This window comes from Stegodyphus dumicola, chromosome 2, assembly GCF_044657685.1.
Source record: "Stegodyphus dumicola isolate Sdum_Otavi_A_Nest chromosome 2, ASM4465768v1".
Taxonomy (NCBI): domain Eukaryota; kingdom Metazoa; phylum Arthropoda; class Arachnida; order Araneae; family Eresidae; genus Stegodyphus; species Stegodyphus dumicola.
Genome location: NC_140769.1, coordinates 253,488,240 through 253,506,287, shown reverse-complemented (window position 1 = coordinate 253,506,287; position 18,048 = coordinate 253,488,240). Strand labels below are relative to the sequence as shown.

Here is an 18,048-nt window from a genome sequence, read left to right as displayed (position 1 = left end):
ATGGAAAAAATAAAGAATCGAAGCAAATATATTTAGGATATTAGACCAAAACTGAAAAAAATTCCCCTCCCTCCGAAAATAAAATATTGAAACTTCGACCATGAATTTATTGAATTATCGAAATATTCAATTTGACTTATCTTCTAAGTCCTAGTTCCGACAACAATTCCGTCAAAAATTCCGAATTACTGAAGCTGAAGTAAAAGGTTTAGTATATATTCACTGTATGTTAATAAAGTAATAAGAGTGTAACAAAAAATAGATTATAGAATTTACGCTGATGCAACTATTTGTCTGAATGCACAACATGTAATGGAAGAGAAGGCTTGTAGAGATCTGTTTTTGACATGCCTCTAAAAGTAGATGTCATACTCCTTTTGTCTCTTCAATGTCAAAATACTTTCCTTTGAGAGACTTTTAGTTTTGGGGAGGAAAAAATCATAAGAAGACAAATTTGAAGAACATGCAGGACAATTTAGTACACATACTTATTTTCGGAGCACAAGCGGTTCTCCGATTGGTTATTGAATAATGAAAAGATGCATTGTCATGCAATACAAAACATTTGGTATACGTTTTCTGACTGAAAACGTAAGATTAAAAGTCATCTGTTTAATTCACAGCCATTTACAAGTCAACTACTCGGGCAATTGCAGAATCGTTTTGATCCTAAGCTTGTAAGACAAACGTAATATCACTGGATTTAAACACTTCTTCAGTCTTCCGAGAACGTTCCTTCTTTAGCTCATATTCCAAGAATATTAAGTGAATACAATTATTGCAAAAGAAATTGAATATTCATTTGCACTACGGCTTGGTAGTTTACTAACAAGTAAACAAAACTTATATTCTGCTTTTTGTGTCTAAGAATACAACAATATTTAAAATATTTACAAATAAAATATTTAATTGGAGCCTCACCAGTTGCCTAGCATTTGAAGATTGTTAAATACTAATTGTTTGTTGCGAAGTCTAACCCAGGCTTGCATAGTTGGTTTTCTTAGTTTTCTAGGTTCTCTTTACAAAGGTTCTCTATGAAAGCATCTTAATCAAAGATCCATGTTCTTTCTATGTTCAAATAACCAACTAACCTAGTTTAAGCGCGATTTCCAAGGGAAGTTACTAGCAAAACCCGAATACTCATTAAAAATCATGTAGCTTGCCAATCGGGAGTAACATGAAAGATACGGCGCCAATAATTGAATTGCTGTTACGGTACGCTGTTTCTAAACTTAGATGGTCATTCCTTAATTGCTCACCAGCGGCTGAGCGGTAAAGTCGCTGAACACTGGTAGTTCGGTCCGTGGTTCGAATCCCGCGAACGGGCTGGCTGCATGGGCGTTTTCGTGGTTTTCCCCATGTGTAACGTGTATACGAGCCAGTTTCCCTTAGAAAGTCCTCCACGAAGGCATCCCTCCCTTAAGGCAGATAGCCCTCGAGGCTTTGCCATAATCACAAACAAACAAAACATTCCTTAATTAAATAGCCCACCAGTGGCCGAGCGGTAAAGACGCTGATCATTGGTAGTTCGGTCCGAGGTTCGAATCTCGCGAACGCGCTGGCCGCATCGGCGTTTTCGTGGTTTTTCCCATGTATAACTTGTATACGAGCCAGTTTACCTTAGAAAGTCCTCCACGAAGGCATCCCTCCCTTTAGGCAGATAGCCCTCGTGTGCTTTGCCATAATTAAAAAATCCAATCCAATCCTTAATTAAATATAATTGATTTGTAACTTCTACTGGAACTGACGGTAAGAATTGAAGTGCAAATAAATAATATCGTGTGCAGTCTTGATTAATATAAAATTTAAAATATTTGCATAGAAAAATATTTGCATTCAGACAGAAAGTTTTTTGAAATATTTGCAATTACTTTATAAGAAGGATTTATTAATAACCGTAATAATTACTTATTATATTACTGATGATTAGGATTCAGTTCTTGACAATTACATTCTAAATTAGAATTTTAAGGATATAATGAAAATACGCTACGCACAAAAATACATTTTAAGATAAAAATGAGTTGATTTTTTATGTTTTAAAATTTCTTAAATTCATTTAATAAACATCGTATCCTCGTTGTTAATTGAATCCTTAATGTTGGGTGGCGTTTATAGAATTATTCTTATTTGTCCACAGAATCTGCTGACTTATCCAGCCATTAAGTAGCTGCAGATCATTTCTACATAACCATTGAACTTCCATTAATTCAGTCTCTAGAGGGCTGTATGTTTATATCATAATTTGACTTTTATAAAAATGATTTTTCTAAATATTATGTTTCTATAAAAATATACTGTGCTTTAAAAATGTGGATGATAGTATCAGCCGCTCTTTCAGCCACTTCAAAAGCAACAGTTTGTTTAGAAATAAATTATGCAGTTAATGTCATAAAATTGAAATAAATATCAAACGAAAATTCTCAGTTTTAGACAATTCGATTTAAACGAAGTAAAGTAGCAGACGATAAAACGCCGAAGGTAAAAATTTACTCTTATTTTTTTTTAAAAAAAGGAAGATAGAGAGAAATTTTAAAAAAATAGTTAAAAATTTGAATAATAGCATCTATAATTTAAAAAAAAATAGCTTTTCATATAGTATTAATAAATATTTATTACGCTTCATTGAGGGAAAAAATGTTATATAATTAATTCTTCGTAAAATCTTACTTGAAATTTAAGGTTAAAAATAGCTGTGGCAATTCACTGTAACAAAAATCCATAGACCATATTTGGCGTTATTATCGCTCAAAAAAGAGATGCCAAATTTCAAAACTCGAAAATATGTAAATTCGTGTATATCTTAGAAAATTTTGAATAAAAAAGTCTAATTTTTTGCAGATATGCTTAAAAATACACCTACTTTAAGATGATGGTAAAAATTTTATAGGTTATAATTCAAAAGTTTTTTCGAAAAATTTATAAAAATTATTTAAAAATAGGAATTTAAAAAATAAAACAGAAAAAATGGATAAATTTTATTTGGAATGAACCTAAATTTCAAAATGTGAGAGAAAAAATCAAAAAAGTTTAATAAAAAAACAGATATTAATAAATATTTGCCAAATTCAATTAGCATTGAGGAGCTAAAATTTTGAGAGCTAATATTTTAAAAACTACTCGTACGATTTTTACAAAACTCAGTATTCTGGCATAATTTGAGACGTAGAATCGAAATATGGAAAAAAATTGGTATGTTATTTCAGAAAAAGTCCGATTTTGTGTCAAAATACCTATGTTAGAATAGTGCTATATATAAATCTAATATATATCCTAAGTCGCGCTTTCGAGACATAAAAACGCAGTTTGAATTTTGTCAATCCGCCCAGTAGAACGGGAGATATAGCACTGTCCCATTTTTTTTTTTTTTTTAGCAGTGTACCTATGTTGAATTTTAATTAAAATTATACTATAATAGCATGGCGAAAATCAGTTTCAAGTTATGAGCGGGAAACAGAATAAAAGACTCTTTTCCTTCAAAAAAATTATAAAACTGCTTTAAAATGAATTCTGAAGAGAATTTTTCGTGGCGTCTGTACGAACGTATGTACGTACGAACGTACGTATGTATCTCGCATAACTCAAAAACGAGTAGCCTCAGAACGTTGAAATTTTGTATATAGGACTGCTATAACATGTAGATGTGCATCTCGTATTTGGTTGCAATCGGCCGCACCAAACGTATATATATATATATATATATATATCCAGTTTGTTACCCGACTCAGTGACTATTATCTCAGCTCTCAGCTTCTTTACTCTTGTATGTTTGTAAATTGTACATTTTTTGCTTTAAAAATGATTGAATTATGTTGTTCTTATCTTCCGGTTAAGGTTTTTATGCCTTTAGTAAATCTGTATGCAATATTTTTAGAATTATCAACAATTTTAAAGTTGTTTAAGTGCCGCTAAGCCTAATAAATTTTTTGATGGTGGCCATTGCTTATTTACATTTGAAACAGCAGAGTAGTGGATTTGTTGCCAATCTAGAGAAACATAGCTTCGCAACAACAAAGATAACGCCATCATTTATTATTTGCGAATTAAATCATGCTTAATCCTTTCTGGAATTTTTTCGAGGAAGTAAGTGTTTAAGATTTACTTCGTAATTTTTAATATAGATATTTTTAGTTTTTATGTATTTTTGTCTTCTCGTGAAGTGAGAACTGAATTAATTGAATGAGAAATACCCAATCGTCTGTGGAAAACTGTTTCTTTTTTGTTTTGTTTGCTTAATTTCTTTTATACATCGTTCTAGATTTATTATAGTATTTGAATAGAACGTGTGGCAACGATTGGATAATTCTTTAAATGATATAAATTTTGTGCATTCTGAGTTATAATATAAATCTACCAAATAAAGCAACTTTGTGGATTAGACGTCATAGTCCGTGCTTACAAATCCAGACCCGGCCCTGTGCAGTGCCACAGGTGCCAGAGATACGGACACACTCGAGATCTATGTCATTACAAACCTAGGTGTCTTAAATGCGCCGAACCGCACGAAACTTACACCTGTAAGAAGAACAAGGACAAACTACCAGCGCTCTGCGTTCTGTGCGGAGATTGCCACCCGAGCAACTCGAAGGAATGTAAATACCATCCGGATAACCTACCCAAAAGAGTCTTCAATTAGAGCAATCAAAACGAGAAAAGGCATGAACAGGATCAATTTCAATTAAATAAAGAAGATTTTCCTACCCTCCCTGGAGCTACGGAAAACGAAAATACTAAAAATCAACCAAGCTGAGCAACTCAAAAGGAAAACAAAAATAAACAAGAAAGCGAAACTAAAGAAGTTTCATTTTTTGAGTGGATAAAAACCCAACTCCTAAAAGCTCCTCCTTGGTTGATTTAAACTATATATAAGCTATTTATCTAATTTTATGAATTCCACCAATATATTACTTTTTATTTTTAAATTAAAAAGTTTTCCTACAAAATCTTTACTGTACTGAAGATTAGCAGCCTCCTTAACTCTTGCTCGTATCTCTCAAATTGAATTTATTTCTATTTTTCATGATTAAAACTCAAGTTCCTTTTAAAAATACTATTTTCGGGTTTCATTTCAATGCTTTTGAGTTACTTCATTCAGATACATTCTACCCACTTTTATATTAGTAGATAATATACTCAATATTACCTTAGTAAATAAATTGTTATCTTACTTTGCAGCTATTGCGCAAGTAGCAGAAAATTTATTTTGATTTCAATGAATTTCAATTAATTAATTTAATCTTTGATATATATTTAGAAGTAACAGATATAGGGAGAAATTCACTGATATAAGTCTACACTTAATCAGGAATACGCTATACTGATAGGGATTCGAACTTTACAGACGCAATCGTCGACTTAGAGATGAACATCTTGATGACTGCTTAGGCGAGCTCGAATATCATCACACTCCCCCAATCACGAAGCAGTGGTCGATGAAATGCAGTGCCAAATATCTCATTGACTTTAAGAATTACATTTATTGCAATGAGTTTTTACCAACTAATTGTAAACTTTCATTTGTCTTATTTAGAAATTCCTTATTTTTCATAAGAACTCAGTCAGTAAATTTTCTACCTTAAAACTTATACATTTGGAATACTTTTTTTTTGTACATCTTGCACCCAGAAATAAAAAGGGAGACAGTTCTAAATCTCCCTTTCTGCTCGGCGGATTGACAAAATTTAACGTTTTCAAGTCTCGAAAGCGTGTCTTAAGATGTATATTAGATTTATATATAGTACTATTCTAACATATATAGTTTGAAAAAAAAAATCGGATTTTTTGTGAAATATAAATTTTTTCCATATTTCGATACTATGACTTATGAAATTTAGCTCTCGAAATTTTAGCTCCTCAGTGTTAGTTCAGTTTGGTATATATTTATTAATATCTCTTTTTTTAGTACACTTATTTGATTCCTTCTTTCACAGTTGGAAATTTAGATTCAATCCAAATCCAAAATGAAATTCGAAGCTATTTTCTGACTTATTCTTAAAATTTGTATTTTTTTGGTAATTTCGATAAATTTTTCGAGAGAGTTTTGAATTATAACGTCTAAAATGTTTACCATCACCTTAAGGCAGATGTATTTCTAAGCATGCCTAAAAACGAATTAGAGTTTTTATTCACAATTTCAAAAGATATACATCGATTTGTATACTGGTGCGTTTTGAAATTTGGCATATTTGTTATAAGCCTTAATAACAACAAACGTGCTTTACGCACTTTATTAAATTTAGTTGAAAGAACAAACAATGCATCTTTTTTCCACTCGTGCACAATGAAAAAAGGGAAAAGAAAATAGATTACTATAAATTAAAAATTTCGTCAAGTGAATTGTTCTTGGAAAGAAAACAAGAGAGTGATTAATTTGAAACATTTATCGGACATGAATACAAATGGCACGACAGCTTGAATGTTGCAACAGATGCTGGAAGTTAGACCATCAGACGCCAAACATGCCTTACACCGATGGACCATTGACTGCCGGACATGTTTAAACACACCGGGAATTTCTTTGATTGTAGCAGCTTCGTCGACGAGTCTTGCCACAAGATCTATTCCAGACGCAACAGACTCGTGATACACTACACTTCTGATGGTTCCACACAAAAACAAAACAAGGCTCGATAAATACGGTGAGCGTGGGGGCCAGGGAATCAGTCCACCACGCCCAGTCCATCGATGCGGGAATGATCTGTTCAAATGATTACGCACATCCAGATCAAAAATGAGCAGGCGCTCATACATTAACTTTGGAGCGTTGTTGTGCCGCTTGGTGCTGCACACTGTGGGTGTTTTCTTGAGCCCACAAATGCTAATTATGGTGATTGAATACGCTATCCCTATTGAATATGGCCTCCTCCGTAAACAACACATAAGCTGGGGAAATAAACATCACGGGCACTTCTTGCAGAAACCCTTGTGCAAAACGCACACATTCAGAAAGGTCAACCGGGAGCAGTAACTAAACCCTTTGGAGACGAAAGGCGTCGAAGGACTCGGCGTTCAAGGCACGCCTGTAGCTTTCGATTCTCCTGCAAACAGAACTGTTGATGAAACTGGTGCAAAAACTGTATCTGTGCTTACGACGGGGCATGAAAGAACGCCATTTACATGTGTGTTAGCTTGTGCCGCAAACGGTGACAAGGTAAAGCTGATGATCATTTTTAAACGGAAAACTATTCCGAAGGGAAATTTTCCTAATGACGTAATTATATTTGTGCAAACGAGAACGGATGGATGTGCGAAACAATCATGCATGAGTGGCTACAAAAAGTTTGGTAGCGCCGTAAGGGGTCTTTTTTCAAACCAAAAGCGTTATTGATAATGGATTCCATGCGTGCTCATTTACTTGAGTCAGTGAAAACTAGATGTCAAAAATTGTCTACGACCGTAGCAATAATTCCTGGTGGTTTGACAAAAATAGTAGTTCGTTGTTGCAACATTTTTTATAATATAGTCTGAGTATTAAAAATATGGACTTCTTTAGTGGGTAAATATAAGTATATTTGTGAACGTAAATATATTTTCAACATTTCTTACCTTTAATTTATTTTTGAGTTATGATTTCATTTCATGCATTTTTCTTAACTTATATGTCATATATCAAGACATAGGTTGAGATTTTGCTATACGGCCCACGACGATGTCACACGCAATTTAATCTATAGCGGCGTTTACGCTGATGCCGCGTTTCTGTGTAATTTTAATTTTTTTCCCGCCATTTTTCTCGAGTGCAGCGTTTACGCTGATGCGGCCTTTCTTCCGGAAGTTACGGTAGTATCTCTTTTATATGTTGGAAAATTCTACATTAAAATTTATGTTAAACTTTGATAAAAATTTGATAATGATGTATAATTTGAAACTGATGTAAAATTTGAATACTGTAAAGAATATGTTAAAAATAGCCTTTTTTCGGTAATGAAAAAAAATTCTAAATTTTAAAAATAAAATCCCAGTGGCCAATTAGATACTGTTGGTCATAAGTAGGGACGGATTTACGTATAAGCTACAGAAGCTATAGCTTAGGGCCCCCACTTTCTTGAGGACCCCCCAAATTAAAATACACTATAAAGAGTATTAAAATGTATTAGAAAAGACTTATAATGGACTGCATATCTCGATTACAACCTAAAAAAAAATTGCGGCAAAAGCATCGTGGACTAAAACACAGCGGAGAAAACAACGCAAAGCGAAAACGTCGTGGTATAAAATATCGTGGAAGAAAATATTGCAGAGAGAAAACATCGCAGTTCTAAAACATCGTGATTCAAAATATCGTGGTCGAAAATTAAGCGGCTATATATTGTGGTAAAATATAAAGTACTTACAAATCATCGCATGACGATAACATCGCACACATGCGTTTTAGAAATGCCATACTGACATATTATGTAACTGACATTCGTCATAACTAACTAATCGGCATCCAAAAAATTGATTGCCCGCTATACAAAAAAAGATGTTAACGACAGTTTAAGAATAAACGGAAAGCAAACAATGTATAATTTTCACTAAAACAATACCAGATTAACAAATATGAAAGAAAATAATTCGATCATTAACTTAGCAACTTTTATAGAGGTAACCTCATGCAGTTATTTATCTTCTTTTTTCTAAGCATTTTTAGACTCTATTTTTTATAAAAAATTATCAGGAAAACTTTATTAAAAATAGTTAATTTATTAATGACCTTTGTTAACTAACTACGGAAATTTAAAATTCTAGTAAGTTCAATAACTTGCATTTATTTTCTACTCATTTTCAATTTTTTTTAAATGCTTGAATTTTCTTCTTATTTTCTCAGGAAAAATTTATTAGTTCGTTCAAAAATATGAAATATAGAAGTGAAAGAATCCCTCTTTCTTTCTTGTGCTCCCAAATCATTATACGAACATGCATTCGCAGCTTTTAAAACCTGAAAACGGATGTGTGCGATGTCATGCGGTGACATCTCTTTACCGCGATATTTCTGACATCTCTTTACCGGTGACATCTCTTTACCGCGATATTTCTGACATCTCTTTACCGGTGACATCTCTTTACCGCGATAGGCTCTTTTACCGCGATATTTCTGACGGAGATTTTTTTAAACTGCGAAGTTTTTGAACCGCTTTATTTTCGACCACGATATTTTGTACCACGATGTTTTAGAACTGCGATGTTTTATTTTTGCTTTCTTTTCTCCCACGCTGTTTTGTACCGCAAAGTTTTCGCCTTGCTTTGTTTTCTCCGCAACGTTTTCGTCAGAAACCCATATTTCAAATAGCTTAGGGCCTTGTCTAAATCTGGCTCTCTTCATACGTGGCCTTTCTCGAAGGTCACGGTCCATAAGGGCAATGCATCAGGCGCTGGGTCTCTGGGCCAGCTATGAGACTACTGTGTGGCCTCTAATTAAAAACTAGAGGGTTGTTCTAGACCAGGGATCACCAAACTATTTTGGACAAGTGACCCCTTTTCCAAAATGAACTGTTACCTCAGACCCCCATGGCCAAATTATCTACTTTTAAGATCAATCCCCTTATTCATAATGGTCCGCTAACTTAAAACAGCTGCTACAGAGTGTTATTTTCATTCTGACTTAGGTCAATAGGCTTCATGGCATCGTTACTGAATACTTTTTCACATGTGAGACACATCGGCAAGTATTGATTTGATGGAGATGCAATAAATCCGAACTTCAAGTAGTCCAAACTGTATTGTCTGCATTTTTTTTTTTTTTTTCGTGTCCGCCATCATAAAACTCTCAGTAATCAGTCACTTTACTTCACTTAATTAGCTATGTAATAACTTTGTAATCTCTTGAAATAAATGAGTACTTATATGAGTTATTATCGTTCAAGCTCCAACGAATTTCAAAACGCAAATGAACTTTCAACCTAAGTGCAAGCTCGTTAAATAGTAAAATATCAGGAACATGTTTGGACTTGATCATGAATTCGTTCGTGTTAAATCGCGTAAGCGTCAAATAGAGAACAAGTCAAAACGCGCCTGAAAGACGTACGCTCGAACTCATTATCTTGCACAAACTTGTCCACATAGACTTGCCGAGTTCTTCATCTTGTACGAACTTGAGACTTTACATTACTACAACAATGCTACAAAAATAGAGAGCAAGTCAAAACGCGCCTGAAAGACGTACGCTCGAACTCATTATCTTGCACAAACTTGTCCACATAGACTTGCCGAGTTCTTCATCTTGTACGAACTTGAGACTTTACATTACTACAACAATGCTACAAAAATATTAATCATTCTTAGTATACGTAACGCAACATAAACAATACAGTACTTACCTATCTTGAAAGTTTTAAATAAGAACCTTAATAGGAGTCGATTTTTAGACCCCAAAATCAGTTTTCGTTTATGTCGACCCCTAGGAAACCGATATTGACTATCGACCACTTTGGGAATCCCGGTTCTAGACAAATGCGGACGTAGTGCTAAACCAATTAACCGCTACGGTAGGGGAATGGTGCCTACGTCCTCCGTTACCTGGGACCTGTTATTGACTGGACAAAGTTGACAATTACTTAACTGCAAAAGTAATTAAATTTTTGGCTCAGAAGTAGCCACGTATTTAAGACTTCTTTGAATAGTGATAGTTCGATTCCTATTCGATTTGCGGCGATGTTTGAGTATTTTCATGGTTTTCCTTACGCGTAACATGTATACAACTTCAATTTCTTTAAAGTCCCCCACAAGCCTCTGTTTCCACAATGCAATTAGAGTGAATGTCACGTTTTCTCTCGAAGAAACATTTTCTGTTAACGATATTTATAAACAAGGAAATATTTTGAAAAATCAGTCACAATTAGAAATAAAAGCGAATAGCAGTTTGGGAGTGTATTAATTTTCTGTTACTTTTAAATACGATAAAAAATGAACTATCGTTCGAAATAACAACAAGTGAGCTGTGGAATTTATATATAAAATTTAAACTGAGAATTTAATTTCGCAAGTTTTTGATCAGACAGTAATTAAAATATAATAAAATATGATAAATTAGATTCGGAATTACAAACTGGTTGACACATCATTCCGTAAGGGAGTACGTAAGTGATAAGTGACGGAGGAAGTGGACACTGTCCCTTTACCATAGCAGTCAATCAGTACAGCACCACGCCCACCATTATCTAGAGAACAGAACTAACATATGTAACTAGTATTACAAATAAAAGTATGGTACAATGTACGTAGCAGATACTAGTTCATTACAGAAATGCGGATGCAATACGTAGAGTAAAAAACAGTAACGGATTATACAGTCATGCGTATAAGACATGCGATACAGTCAGCTGCTAAATAACTTCTAAATCACTATGTGGTGCGACTACTGTATGAGAAGAGATTGCAATGTTAGAGTTGAAAAATTATTTCAACATGTACATATTTATGTAGAGTTACTATTAAAGCATGAAACGATGTACATAGCAAAAGTAATTACATCTAGAAAAAAGATATAAACAATATAGCATATACAGATAGTTATGCGACCAGATTACATTCGCAGTGGTGATACCAGAAGTACCAGAAGTACGGTAGATTGGACAATTTGTGACATATGAAGAGTACGGGGTAAATGATACAATACAGTTACCATACGAAGTACAGGTTACAATATTACGCATAGATTGATTATAACAACGCTGTTCATGTGAACTACAATATAAAATACAGTAAATGCATATCTGGATTAATGTATTACTGATATTTTGCAGTGTACATAACATTCAAAATACTATATACAAGTTATATGACACAATACAATTACCATACGAAATACGAGTTAGAAGATCACTGAAAAATTAATAATTACATTTCAATAGTATATATACAACTCATTTCAGAAGTAAGCACATTCCAGTAGTAAATACATTTCAATAGTAAAGTGCTCGAAATATCTTCTGGAGTGAGTACAAATGAAAGCTAAAGAGTGCATAAGATACCTATATACAGACTATGACATACATATAAATAATATATATACATATAAAATAGCGGCCATACTCGTAACAAGATTACAGGTAGATTAATTATACAATGTTATTCTAGCAAGGAGTGTTATAATACAATATTCAATATGGGTAGACAAATTGCTAGAATCATTACAGGACATACTATTGTCATTTGAAGTGAATATATATTTGAGAAGAAGGATAAGAAACTCTTGCCAATACGATGTAAGACTATGAGAATAAAAATCGGATAAGGTGCTATATACAATATATACACAGGGTGTTGCATAAAAAAATATTGTTGCAAAAGTAGAGTATTGGTATTTTACGTAATATGATAAATGTTAAAAATAGATTGATGCATAATGATATATGCATATCTTGCATATAATGACATATATAGTGATATCTTTAATACAATACAGGTACGTAATATTCAGACGCTATAAGATGTCATATATATAATAGAATACAATTCTGTGCTTAAGTTAACATAAAAAGATGTAAGCATGCATTCTTACGTAAGAACAGAGTACGTAATGTGAAACGTATGTTTCTTTTGAAGAAATATACCTGAGTTTACGCATGCGCTAGAACGTGAATAAATAATTACCTCTTATTTAAAAGTACATCGTCAGTGCCCAAAACCCTTGCATGTAGGTTATTTAGTACAGCTGAACCAAGCAGTCATTGCTTGATTTGAGTATTCAAGCTGAGCAGTAGCTTAAATAAGAAAATGTCTAATCAAGGTGAGGAAGAAACTCAGATGCCAGAATTAGTGGAGGAAGAAACTGAAGAAGCGCAAACGCTGGATACAGGTGCGAAGGAACCACAAATTCCGGAGTCATCAAGTTTAACAGCTCTCCTGCGGGGGCTCCCGGCAGTCAATGAAGGGGCCAAGCCGCTGGCCTCAGTCGTCGATGAAGATGTCAAGCAGATGTCCACGGCCGTCGTGGAGGAGGTCAAGCAGATGTCCACGGCCGTCGGGGAGGAGGTCAAGCAGATGTCCACGGTCGTCCTGAAAGAGGTCAAACACCTGTCCACGGCCGTCGTAGAGGAAGTCCAGCAGATGTCCTCTTCCATCGAAAAGGAAGTCAAGCGGATCACCACAGCCTTCGAAGAAGCAATCAGTCGGCTGTGCATGACCGTCGAAAACGCAGTCGAGCAGCTGTCTTCAGCCGGCGAAGATGTAAAGAGCCGGGCGACTACCGAAAAAACGGGGGAATCATCCACCCTGCCGAGGCCGCCCTCCGTCGAAGTGGAGGTATCATACCCGCCGCCTTCTGTCGAAGTGGACGGATCATCCGAATCGCCTCTGCAGCCAATTTCCTTTGAAGTGGAGGGATCGTCCGCATCGCCTCGGCCGCCGCCTTCCGTCGAAGTGGAGGGATCGTCCGCATCGCCTCGGCCGCCGCCTTCCGTCGAAGTGGAGGGATCGTCCGCATCGCCTCGGCCGCCGCCTTCCGTCGAAGCGGAGGGATCATCCGCATCGTCTCGGCCGCCGCCTTCCGTCGAAGCGGAGGGATCACCCGCATCGCCTCGGTCGCCGCCTTCCGTCGAAGCGGAGGGATCACCCGCATCGCCTCGGTCGCCGCCTTCCGTCGAAGCGGAGGGATCACCCGCATCGCCTCGGTCGCCGCCTTCCGTCGAAGTGGAGGGATCACCCGCATCGCCTCGGTCGCCGCCTTCCGTCGAAGTGGAGGGATCACCCGCATCGCCTCGGTCGCCGCCTTCCGTCGAAGTGGAGGGATCACCCGCATCGCCTCGGTCGCCGCCTTCCGTCGAAGTGGAGGGATCACCCGCATCGCCTCGGTCGCCGCCTTCCGTCGAAGTGGAGGGATCACCCGCATCGCCTCGGTCGCCGCCTTCCGTCGAAGTGGAGGGATCACCCGCATCGCCTCGGTCGCCGCCTTCCGTCGAAGTGGAGGGATCACCCGCATCGCCTCGGTCACCGCCTTCCGTCGAAGTGGAGGGATCACCCGCATCGCCTCGGTCGCCGCCTTCCGTCGAAGTGGAGGGATCACCCGCATCGCCTCGGTCGCCGCCTTCCGTCGAAGTGGAGGGATCACCCGCATCGCCTCGGTCGCCGCCTTCCGTCGAAGTGGAGGGATCACCCGCATCGCCTCGGTCGCCGCCTTCCGTCGAAGTGGAGGGATCACCCGCATCGCCTCGGTCGCCGCCTTCCGTCGAAGTGAAGGGATCACCCGCATCGCCTCGGTCGCCGCCTTCCGTCGAAGTGGAGGGATCACCCGCATCGCCTCGGTCGCCGCCTTCCGTCGAAGTGGAGGGATCACCCGCATCGCCTCGGTCGCCGCCTTCCGTCGAAGTGGAGGGATCACCCGCATCGCCTCGGTCGCCGCCTTCCGTCGAAGTGGAGGGATCACCCGCATCGCCTACGCCGCCGCCGCCTTCCGTCGAAGTGGAGCGATCGTCCGCATCGCCTACGCCGCCGCCGCCTTCCGTCGAAGTGGAGCGATCGTCCGCATCGCCTACGCCGCCGCCGCCTTCCGTCGAAGTGGAGCGATCGTCCGCATCGCCTACGCCGCCGCCGCCTTCCGTCGAAGTGGAGCGATCGTCCGCATCGCCTACGCCGCCGCCGCCTTCCGTCGAAGTGGAGGGATCGTCCGCATCGCCTACGCCGCCGCCGCCTTCCGTCGAAGTGGAGGGATCGTCCGCATCGCCTACGCCGCCGCCGCCTTCCGTCGAAGTGGAGGGATCGTCCGCATCGCCTACGCCGCCGCCGCCTTCCGTCGAAGTGGAGGGATCATCCGCATCGCCTCGGCCGCCGCCTTCCGTCGAAGTGGAGGGATCATCCGCATCGCCTCGGCCGCCGCCTTCCGTCGAAGTGGAGGGATCATCCGCCTCTCCTCCGCCCATTATCGCGCAGCAGCTGGATTGTGAAGCGGAAGTATTTGCTGAAGATTTGTATAATTTTATATGGAATGCATTCAGAATATCCCCAAATCGAATCCCGAGAAGGGTGCGGACCATGCATGAGAATAGAGCAAGATCCAGGTTCACAGAAACCATTGGTATAGCTGTACTTTACACAGAAATTCATTTAAGAGTAGTCGATAGGGAATCAATCCTGAGTAAAGTCAGTGCCACAAGGTTAGAATTTTTTACACGTTTGGTAGAACAGCTTAACAGCTCTTCAACCGGAGACATGTTTTTATGTATTCTGATGACAAGTGCTATTATTGCTGAATACACGTTGGCCCAATACACCTTGGGCAGATACGAATTTCTTGGATTTGCGTGTATTTGCTGGGCAACGTATTTCAGGTGTTACTTAAGAAACTCGTTTTACCAAGCAGGAGGCTGGGACGGCTTACTTGCGTATATTGCGCGTAAGGAATTTGTTGAACATGGTCGTAGTCCAGTTGCGGACTTTTGTGATTTACCATATCCTTTTGCCCCAGTAACCTCTTCTTTGCTACAGAGCACAGGGCTTCTCTTGTCTTCGTCGCAACAGGGGGTTCTCTTGCCTATCCCGTCACCCAGCAGACCGGGTCTCTTACCAACGCCGTCACACAGCAGACCGGCTCTCTTACCAACGTCATCGCAGAGCAGTAGCGCTTCCTTACCTTCGCTGCTACAGAGCAGTTTGGTTTCCGCTGGATATGGAATAGAAAGAGAACAGGTAGCTCGGAAACCTGGAAAGCGCCACTGGTCTCGGACGCTTTCGGCCGCCGAAGTAAAGGAACGGGACACGGTCCACAAAATGGAGGAGCTTGCCTCGGCCGCCGCCGCCCAGCTGACATTTGAAGCTGAAGCCCCACCACTGGCCGTGGATGTGGAGATGGCTGGTGAAGTGGAAAATCCTTCAAATTTGGGAACATGTTCTGAGGAACTAAGTTCGAATTTAAGACCCGAGAGTTTGCAGAGTCAAGAATTTGACGAAGGAGATGTGGACGCCGGGACTAAATCTAAACGCAAAAAGCCAAAGAAAAAGCGTTCAAGAAGATAAACTTGAGACAAACGAAAGTAAAATTCTTCCCTTGGTCATTTTTTAAAGTAAGAAAAACATAACTGACAAGATCTAACCATAGATCATCTGATATTAACTGGTTGATTTGATAATTTGTTTCCGTTATTGCATTCTTAATGTTTCTTTTTAATCAGATGCTACTTGATTTTGGCATGATATGGAAAATTTGGAAGTTTTAAACTATTTTGCTTCAAAAATTTTTTTAGAGTTCTAAATTTGGTAAAATATCACTATTGTTAAATGACTTGAAAGTGTAAAACGGATAGGTGTATTTTAAAATAACGGAATGCATGTTATTCTTTCCAGATTTGAAAATAAAATTCTTAAGATAAGTGTCCTGAATGTCTTTTTAACAATCTTACAAATTCAAATTTCAAAATGTTATTAACTAAGTTTTCATAATCGGAGTAGTTCATCGCACCTATTATTTTATTCTATCGTTGCAATTACTCGGAATCCCCTGACTACAGGAATATCAAAATTGGAAATATCCGTTTTAAAGATTTTGGTTTTCATTTTTTTTTTTTACGCAGATGTCTGATTAAAATCTTCATATGCAAAAATTTACTAATCTACATCGCTAAACGAGGGAAGAAAGAAACTAAAAGTGAAGTCTTAAAGTTTAGATATTCTTGTAAAAATTTAGATTTTTAAAGGAACTATTGCATTTATCCCCTCGATGACGCACAGGTTTTTTGTCAGCAAAGAAACACAAATCTTGGTAGTAAAACTTTGAAACTATTTTGATGTAATTGAGAATAGGTTTGATTGGTAAGAAATGACAGCGATTTTGCAGAATTGCGTGCTTTTTATAATAAAAGTTTATCAGTAGTGTTTAATTTCGAAGTTTCAAGGTAAGGAATGGGGTATTTGTATCGGATTCAAGAAATGTGTTTTATTATAGCTAAGATTTGCCTGAAACCACCCCCAATACTTTATAAAACCCTGCTCACACTTTAATACCTCATAATAATTTTTACATACTTTAAACGGGAATGGAGTGTTGTGAAAAATAGCAGTAGTCTGTGCATATTAATCTGTACTTCAGTAACATTAACAATGCTTGGCATTAACTTCAATTAAGAAGGTAAATATATTTCAAGAACTCCCAATCTCTTTAGAACAAAAATAGTTAACTGAAAATTAGTCTTTCTCCAATGGTATGTTTTATGGGCGTTCATTTCGTTGAGCACAAAATAAATTCTACCTATGCGTGAAATCTGTGCTCCTGATTTTTCAACTGAAACTTAATTCTAGCCCAAGCGCACTTGGTTTTATCAACTAAAGTTCAATTTCACAAAGTTTGATCTCTTAAAAATTTTCATTAGCAGAAAGTAAATCTTGGAAATCAGTAGCATGTCTCTTTTCCTAGGAAACAAAACCTTGGATAGATGTTGATGTCCACATTTCAATTTTACTCTTCAGAAAGCTCGGTATAATTTAAGTGAGATTCGGGAATGAGCAATTTCTTCTTTTTATAAAGTATTGGGGGTGGTTTCTCTGTTATCGTTTCTACTGATCAAAGCACTGGCGTTTCCATTTATCCGCGATATATAAGAGGATGGGATACTGATATATTATCGGTGTGCAAACCTAAACTCGACTGGGCCGTCACTCGTGGAGTACTAATTTGTTTTAAAAAAAACCAAGAATTTGAAGACTGATCACGCGAATGTTGCAAATATACGAGATGGAAGATCTATGTCTGAAGCAGACTTTGAGAGGAGTTACGGGGGTACACATTTTACATATGCAACCATGAAACAAATGAAATACGTAAAAGTGTAAAATACCATACTGACAGAATGAAGAAGTAAAAACAAACTATGCACATGAAAATTTCAAAATATACAATCCTGTAGGGAATTCTAAATTCTCAAACACTAGAAATACAATACATCTAATAACACGAAATGGGAGGAAAAAAGTAAAGCAAAACCAGTGTACGAATCTTGTGTACTAATGACTACAAAATATTTGTAAATAGAAACATGGAAACGAATAGAAATATGCAAAAGTATGTTTAATTAGAACTAGGAAAAGTTATAGTCGCCTAACAGATGAGCAGCGAGATCGATAAACCTATCATCTCCCAGT

The 18,048-nt window shown here is 37.8% G+C and overlaps 2 protein-coding genes across 7 annotated transcripts in view; both read left to right on the top strand.

Annotated features, from left to right (window-relative positions):
* Window positions 1-18,048, top strand: part of LOC118200171 (rab effector Noc2-like) — a 95,725-nt gene that overhangs the window by 44,467 nt on the left and 33,210 nt on the right. The gene's annotated exons all lie outside the window — the stretch shown is intronic.
* On the top strand, window positions 12,616-17,405 carry LOC118195893 (uncharacterized). Its single transcript, XM_085812038.1, has one exon. It carries the CDS (start codon window positions 12,697-12,699, stop codon window positions 15,928-15,930), a length of 3,234 nt encoding a protein of 1,077 aa, XP_085668164.1. The 5' UTR covers window positions 12,616-12,696; the 3' UTR covers window positions 15,931-17,405.